This window comes from Colobus angolensis, unplaced genomic scaffold (genome assembly GCF_000951035.1).
Source record: "Colobus angolensis palliatus isolate OR3802 unplaced genomic scaffold, Cang.pa_1.0 Scaffold35, whole genome shotgun sequence".
In the NCBI taxonomy this organism is placed as follows: domain Eukaryota; kingdom Metazoa; phylum Chordata; class Mammalia; order Primates; family Cercopithecidae; genus Colobus; species Colobus angolensis.
This window is the reverse complement of record NW_012116821.1, coordinates 2,303,535-2,312,501: the sequence shown is the minus strand read 5'-3', so window position 1 is coordinate 2,312,501 and position 8,967 is coordinate 2,303,535. Positions and strand designations below refer to the sequence as shown.

Sequence of the window (8,967 nt, the reverse complement as noted above, 5' to 3'; positions counted from 1 at the left end):
AATTGCTAGATCTCTCTTTGCTTCCTTTTGTGATTCCAAGAATGTCAACCTTAAGATTTTCTACATATCAAAAAGGACAGGCTGCACTCTATACATCTAACACATACCAGGTTCTCTCAGAACAAAGACCTTATCTGAGAATGCATTCATTTTAAAAAAACAATAAAATTAAGAATTGGAAAATAATTTATTAGACTGCTTCCACAATTTGCTAATCTTTGAAGAAGAAAGAAACACCTTTCTCTTTTAAAAAGAATTTTAAAGAATTTGGGTCAGCAGTTATATTAATACAATTTGTCAAGCATCAGCCCATACATTTCACAAGACTGTTGAAATAACAAGACTTTAAAATCTAATACTGAGGCCAGGTATGGTGGCTCATGCTTATAATCCTAGCACTTTGGAGACCAAGGCGAGTGGATCACTTGAGTCCTGAAGTTCAAACCAGCCTGGGCTACATGGCAAAACCCTGTCTCTACAAAAATATTAAAAATTAGCTGGGTGTGGTGGCATGCGCCTGTAGTCCCAGCTACTCAGGAGGCTGAGGTGAGAGAATCACCCGAGCCCAGGAGGTCAAGGCTGCAGTGAGCTGTGATCATACACTCCATCCTGGGTGACACAGTAGGACCCCATCTCAAACAAACAAACAAACAAAAATCTAATACTGAAATGAAAAGACATTCACTTATTGTTACTTTAAAGGGGAAATCCAAGCTGGGAGGTCTTATAGTCCAACCCTCTCATCTGGCAGAGGAGCACGATGAGATCCAGATTTTCCCAGTATCACACACAGATTAGACATTAACAGGCAAGGACTCAACCATCCCAGCTCCTGGTTCTGGGCTCATTTCATTCCTTTGGGTCAGTGGTGAGTTTCTGATTCACCGAGTGGGCCAAGAAACAGCCATCACCATCAAGCCTCCAGAGGGTGTAAGCTGCCCCCACTTGCTGACGTGGCCTCTCTCTAATACCTTGACTCATAGGGCAGTCACGGGAGATTAAGGCCTTCACAGTCAGGTGTCATTGATATGGGCATCCTTAGGCATCCGTGGCAGGATTTTCTTAATGCCATGGGAGACTCTAACATTCAGCAAAGTTTGAGAACCACTTGTCTAAGATACATCACTTAATCGCTTTAACTTTCCATTTATCTTGTGGGATTTCTGTTGTTGTTTAGCGTTTGTTCTTCAAGGAGCACTGAAGGGATATGGTTGGTTGATTTTACTGATGTCGACTGTTACCTTTATTTGAATTATTAACATTTTAACAGAAATATCATGCTTAATGTTTCTTTGGTGAAAGCAAATAAATCACACTTATTTAAAATATACTCAAATAATTCAATGCTACCTAAAACACACACTTGTTCGAGACCAACCTGGGCAACATGGTGAGACCTCGTCTCCACAAAAAAATGTAAAAATTAGCTGGGCATGGTGATATATGCCTGTAGTCCCAAATACTTGGGAGGCTGAGGTGGGAGGACTGTTTGAGCCCAGGAGGTCAAGGCTATAGTGAGCCATGTTCATGCCACTGTACTCCAGTCCGGGCAACAGAGCAAGACCTTGTCTCTAAAAATTAAAAATAAAACATACATTTAAGATTTACATCTCAAAAATAAAATAGAAAATCTTACAGATATTTTAGGTTGAAAGTCTATATTGTAAAATACATAGTGGAACTCATGAGTACATGACAAAACAGTATAAACTACCAGCAGAGAACAGGCACTATATACTGTTTATAAGCTTAGAAAATTGAGAATAATGTAAATGTACAGATAAAAAACAAATATATCAATATAAACATCCTAATATAAAAGCAGCTTTCCAAATTAAAGTGAAATCATCTCACATTTTCTCATTAAACTTTCAGGTAAAATCTGATCTCTCACTTTTAAGAAAAAGGCTAAAGATTTAAAAATCTGTATTTAACTTGAAATGTGATCTCTTCTAATATATCGTTCTAAGAATGTCACAATTCAAACATGTTTAAACCCAAATACAATATAAAAAGTAAACAAAACCAGTTAGGTATTACAGGAATTTACAAATCTTTTCAAAAATATTTCCTTTTGCTGTTGTTGTTGTTTGTTTGTTTGTTTGTTTGTTTTTCGAGAAGGAGTCTTGCTCTGTCGCCGAGGCTGGAGTGCAATGGTGCGATCTAGGCTCACTGCAAGCTCCACCTCCCACGTTCATGCCATACTCCTGCCTCAGCCTCCCGAGTAGCTGGAACTACAGGCGCCTGCCACCATGCCCGGCTAATTTTTTTGAATTTTTTAGTAGAGACAGGGTTTCACCATGTTAGCCAGGATGGTCTCGATTTCCTGACCTGGTGATCTGCCCACCTTGGCCTCCCAAGGTACTGGGATTACAGGCGTGAGCCACCGTGCCCAGACTAAAAATATTTTCTTACTACAAAACTCCATCTACAGGGAGCTTTGGCATCACAGCCAGTAGCATCTGCTCTCTACTTGGAAGCAGAAATGTGAGGTATAAATGTATTTTGCTGGTAAACCTTAAATACCTTCATGTTCACTGCTGAAGAACAACTGAGGAAACCACCACAAAATGTGGCCAACAAAAGGCCATTATTTATAAAAATCTGCAATCTGCTGAAGGGCCTCCAGACATTTCAGGTGCACAAGCAAATCAGCTAGGCTCCAAGTCTCTTAGTACAGAACACGAATGTATGAAAATGCTATAAATAACATAATGAAATTTCACAGCATTTCATTATTTTACTGGCCAAAGTGTTCACCTTCATCTTATTTGTGTGTTTATATATGTATATCCACAAATATGTTTAACATATAAATATACATATACACATATGTTTCATTACAGGAGAATGCTATTGTCACATGAATGTTCTGTTTTTTAAACACATGTGGGAGCACACATGTGCACACAGATATGAACGGGCATCTTTAAGTAAATATAAAGACTATCAAAAAATTAAGAGTCTGAATGTAAAACAGGCACCAGGCACCCATTCCTCTCCATTATACTAAGTCAACTTATCCTTTCTCATCCTGGACACACCATCACAGTTGCAAACAGAGGAAGTCTAAGCTCTTTTTTAGATAAAACAAAAATTAAGCCCTGAGTATTGAATTCACATTTAGGATTCAAAGATTGAATCATAATAAACATTTCATGATGAAAAACTCTGGAATTTTTAAGTCTTAAACCAGTCTTCCTCTCCCCATTCATCCTTACTTTTCAGAGCTATCATGCAAACAAACTATATCAAAACATGGCTTTAATTACATTTAAAAGAAACATATTTTTTTTCCTGAATAGATCAACAATATAAATTAACACAGGTAGAAACCCTAGAAATTGCCTAGCTGCCTTAATAATCCCAAAGGAAACATTTATTTTAGCCAAACAATTGTAATGTTTGTCTCCTTTTTAGAAACATCTGCTGCCAAAATAAACATTTGCATTGGAAGAAGTGTTTTGGCTGTTAAGAAGGTACCAAATAAAATGCTTATGTTCTGAAATAAATATTTTACTCAAAAAACATGCAGCAAAATTAGAATAACAATCTTTTTCAAGCCCTCTTCAAGGAAACCTGTTTTGAATTGTTTTTACTTCAATATGAAGTAATAAGTTCAGATGAATCACCTTAACAAAAATAATTAGTTTATATTTAATTTTGCCATTTTCCATTTCAAAACAATGATCATCGTCTATGTTCCTGCTTTAAAGTTCTTCACAATACAGATACGCCTTTAAAAACTAAAAGAGTCATGTTTTCCCATCACAAAAGCACTCATGAACTTAAATCTCTCGTTTTGCTTTTTTCTTTTTGCCCTGTTTTATAATTCCAACGGGCATCATATTATCAAACATCTAGAAGAATAATTAAAATATCAACCCAATTACAAAAAAACTCAGGGAAAATCTCAGTCTACACAATTGAAATCTACTTGACACAAATAAATAGCTTAGCTTCTGTAAGCTATTTCTCCTGGGTGCCATTTTATATGAAAATCTTATTTAAAACAAGTTGGCAAAGGCCTAGGTGTACATTTATGATCATAAAGAACAAGAACAATGAAACAAAATTGGCATTCCTGATCCAGCAAAGTATATCTTGGTGTCTTTAAGGTTTTTTGTTTTTTTTTTAAATCTGAAAAACTCAAGAGTCAGATTCTAGTAACCTTAAAAATTATGCATCTTCTGTATAGCTGTCTAATAGATGAAATCAGCCAAGGTACTTCTGTTAACCAACCCCAGGTCTGAATTCCAGAAGCCTGGAGGCAGAACATTCTCCACAGAGGCATAGAAAATTCATTTCCCCCCCAAACGCAATAAAAACCCAAGTAGACTAGTTTTTAGGGCACCGTGCAAAACTAATCTGTTTAGCCATGTATTTGCCTGATGATGTGGGAGAATCAGCAAGTGAAAGACCACAAATCTAGTTCCAGTTAATAAAGACTAAAATGATGTACTATTATCACGTCATGCTTCAAAGATCCAGTCATGAGTATATCTCAAAAACACAATTATCACCATACAAATCAAAGACCACCAGGGTAATACTAAAATCAAACACAGTCAGTGGCCAGTTCCTTCAGACTTTCAGAGACAAAAAAATAAACAGTGATACTCTCCATGTTAAATTTCACATCAGCACTGCAGTTCTTTCTAACAAAATACTCATTTAAAATTCATATCACAGGAGCAGAATGCCAGCCAGGAATCAAACTGTGACCCCTGAGCCAAAGACAACTTACCACTCAGCTGGTAAGTGGGCAACTCAATTTACAAACTTGAATTCCTGCATTTTAATCCTGTGCAGAAATATATGAGCAGTATTAAATGAACTGGATTCAGCTCATTAGAGGTTCACAAACCAAACACAGAAAGTTCTGGAAGCCATCCAAAGCAAAGTCATGCCTAGGTGGTGATGTCCACTCAACAAATACTCAATGTCATAATTATCTTTCAACTTTTTCCCCGAAGAACATTATTAGCCCCAACTACAACAATGCTTAGCCAATTACATTAATCCTAAGGGAAGATGGATAGGACCAGCAGCCAATCACAGTGCCAGGACCTTCATTGTGGACAAATTTATAATTATCCAAAATTCAGAAACAAAGCAATTCACTGAAAATTCCTCCACAAAGAACACAGGCTCAAGCTAAAAAAATGAATGCATGTGTTCTAATAACCTTTGCTCTAGATCTTCACTATTTTTTTCCATTTCAAAAACTATTAAGAACTGTTCACATGACCTTGGTATTATAAAAGCTGTATGTCTTCTTTAAAATGTTATAGACGTTCAAAAGTGCATTCCGTTATTTTTAACCTTTTAAATTTTAAAACAAGATACTATATTTCAAAGCTGTATTTAACTAAATGAAAGGGTAAAAAGGCAATACAGATTATTTATACCTATGACTTTGATTAACTCATTATGAAAGTTCCACACTTCTGCAGCCAGGATATTCAATTTCTTACCAGATAGACTATTTTCCCTTCATTATCAGAAAGATCTGTGCTTAATTAGAACTGGGTATTTCTTTTGGTTAGCAGTAAAATATCTAATCTAAAATCTTAATTAAAAATTTGCTGAAATACTTGATGGGCAATCTACATCAATTTGTTCCTTCAAATAAATCTAAGAGTCATTGGATTTAAAAAGTGTGTAAGAGTCACAGGGATTAAATAAATGGAAGAAGCTAAGAAAATTGAGATTACTCTATATATTTGTGTATGTCCTCTACTTTTAGCTTTACACATTTGGGAAAGAAAATAATGAAAAACATTTCCTAGGTAATCATTCTCTGCACACCCTCTCCATTTGTTTGACTCCCACTTTGGGACTGGAAACTAAGCCAACATCTAGAACTTCTAGTAAGACTGAACTCCTTCAGAGTCCAGGGAGATCCGGCTGCTTGCCATGAACAGCACCTTTTGAAACTGACTTTTTAATCTTAGATCAGGGAAACATGCTGAAAAGCAAGGTACGGAGACCAAGAGTGGCGACCATCCACTTCTCTCCGCCTGTCCCACTACTTCTTACTACCCTCCCACCTCTGCTCTCTTCCTGTGGCCAGAGCATCATCTACAACTATTAGCTCCCACATAAAATCAACAACGGAGTGCAATGGGGACTTTAGCAGCCAGCTGCCTGGGCCGTCTTCCTCTCAACTAAAGGTGAAGTTGCTTTAAAACTAAAATGAAGGAGAGAAAATCGCAACTCTTTCACCTTACTTTTCATCATTTACAAATTATTTCCCTCTCACAATTAGCAGCCACAACTAAAGATTTTTACTCTAGGCAGCTAAATATTGCTGGCAAAAAGGAATAATGTGGAAAACATTAAGAGAACAATTAAGTATGCAACTGACTGCTAGAATTCTGAGTGGGTAACCTTCAGTAATTGACGGGTGAAGTCTTCTGACAACAGCAAAGGGTGTTCAATCTGCATCTAGGATTCAAAGGCTGAGCTACCTCTATTTTCCCCCATAATGGCCTTAACATAAAAGAAATCATCCAAGTGGGAGCAAAGATAAAGAAGAAAGACAGCATTTTATTTCTTTTTTTTTTTTTTTTTTTTTTTTTGAGATAGATGCTTGCTCTGTTGCCTGGGCTGGAGTACAGTGGCCGGATCTCAGCTCACTGCAAGCTCCGCCTCCCGGGTTTACACCATTCTCCTGCCTCAGCCTCCCGAGTAGCTGGGACTACAGGCGCCAGCCACCTCGCCCCGCTAGCTTTTTGTATTTTTCAGTAGAGACGGGGTTTCACCGTGTTAGCCAGGATGGTCTCAAACTCCTGACCTCGTGATCCGCCCGTCTCGGCCTCCCAAAGTGCTGGGATTACAGGCTTGAGCCACCGCGCCCAGCCTTTGTTTCTTATTATATAAATAAAAGACTTATTTTATTTCTTATTATATAAATAAAAGACTTATTTTATTTCTTTTTTTTTGGGGGGGGGTCTCGATACATTGCCTAGGCTGGACTCGAATTCCTGGGCTCAAGAGATCCTCCCACTTGAGCCTCCCGAATAGCTGGAACTACAGGAGGGTGCCACCATGTCATGCTATCATAACATAGACTTACACAATGTTATAATTACAATAAATTTCGATAATTAATAACAATAATAATGAAATAAACAATAAATCACAAAACAGATCAAATAGTGTATAAACGAGAAGGCTCAGAAGCAACCTACTGATGAACTGTTAATATACAGCTATGTCTCATGAAAAGTATGATCAATCATTCTCCATATCCATGTCAGAGAGAACAGAAGTTATATCTAATTTTTCTCCCTCAACAAAAGATGTCTGGTCATATGGCAGCATTTCCTGAGACAGCACTGTCAAGCCCTGTTGTCGGTTGCGGTGGCAGCACTATGGGACGCCCCAGCCTGGGGCAGTAAAATGTGCAGCAGCAGCAGCCCGACCCACTCCCTGAGGGTTTAGGCATGATATGGCGATTTATAAATAAGTCTTTCTGGTGCTCCTAGTAACTAAATACCCTAACAAGTCTGAATCTAATTGAGTCTTTTCCAAATTTCATCCTTCCTCCAGCCAGCATAAAGGGGTATTCTTTCAAGTATCCAAAAGACTAGGTTTATTACTGTTAGATGGTAAATGGTCATCTAAGGTGACACCATTTGATTCTAGAGAAAAAGAAGGAAAATGCTGGGTCTTTTAAGAGCAGGAAAAGTCTTTTTTAAGTAAAAACACAAAACCCATCAAGACCTAAGAAAACAGATGCACATCAAATCCTCTTATATGAAATACAGAAATCTTTTCCAAAAGGAACGGAAGAAATAATTGGTTAAGAAATGAAAGCAAAATAACTTTGGGAGACTAAACTTTTTTTTTTTTAAATTTTAAAACCTTCATGTCATCCTCATGGAAAAGACCTTTAAATGACTTGAAAATTCACCTTAAGATAGTCTATTCACAGCTCAAAATCTGACACAGTCTGACAGAAATGTTAGAATGCCAAGTTCACTTTAGAGCTTACATCTGTTATAATCTGCCGCAAATTTTGACACAGTGCATCTATCAAATACAGCTGGTCCCGCTGCCCTTCTACCAGAGTATTCTGTCCACTTTAAGAAGCGCACCTTTCCATCTTTAAAAGAAAAAATTATACTTGTGATTACAGAAACAATAAAAATTAAAGCAGAAAATCCATGCAATGCCCCCTAATTCTCTTTAACATACATCTTCGGTGGACAGCAAAAGGCAAACACAAAACTATCACGAAAAAGCAGGGGTTCAGCGGACCAGCACAAACCTGCTGCTGAGGGTACTGCATTCCGCCCATGGCCCCGGGAGTCCGACCCTGGATGCCAATTGGATATCGCTGTGGGCCTGGGGGGCCGTAGGAACCTCCTGGGTACGGACTGCTCTGCTGAGGCTGAGAATGAGGGTTACTGCCCATGCCATACAACTGAGGTCTCTTCATCACCATTGGATCCATTGGGCTGCCCTGTGAAGACATCAAAGAAGTCGGTTTATTAATTCATTATTTATTACAAAGGCAGAAATTTTTGTTATGTTAACATATGCATTAACAACACAACTATCCTTAAGTTTTGAAAATATTAAAAACAATGACCTGACAAAAAATTCAGAAAGGCATTAAGGAAAAAACCTAGATGGATACAAGAAATTTTATTTTTTACTTTTAGGAAGGTTTTAACAATTAAGAGAGCTCTGGAGTAAACAATACTAAAAAAGATTTTGGACCATAAGCAGAGAGAAAACATTTGCATCTAAAATTCTATTATGCGTATAGGAAAAGAGCATGATAGTTAAGCTCACCCACCTCCTTTTAGCTTACTAGTAATAAAAGAGCAGAGGGTATTGAGTGATTAACATTTTCTGCCTTCAAAGTATTCTTAGAACAATGATTTTATTTTACAACTGAGTCTTCAAGTCTTGATCAAACCTTAGTGCAACTGAGTGTTCATTAAAAAGTGA

General features: G+C 37.5%; 1 protein-coding gene across 2 annotated transcripts in view; it reads right to left on the bottom strand.

Moving 5' to 3' along the window:
* ARID1B (AT rich interactive domain 1B (SWI1-like)) overlaps positions 1-8,475 on the bottom strand; it is a 393,153-nt gene extending 384,678 nt beyond the window's left edge. For both annotated transcript variants that reach the window (XM_011952754.1, XM_011952755.1), the window contains exon 1: positions 8,279-8,475. In XM_011952754.1, coding sequence (XP_011808144.1) covers positions 8,279-8,464 — 186 coding nt within the window. In that variant the 5' untranslated portion in view covers positions 8,465-8,475. The remainder of the gene's footprint in view (positions 1-8,278) is intronic.
* Between the last annotated feature and the right edge of the window lie 492 nt (positions 8,476-8,967).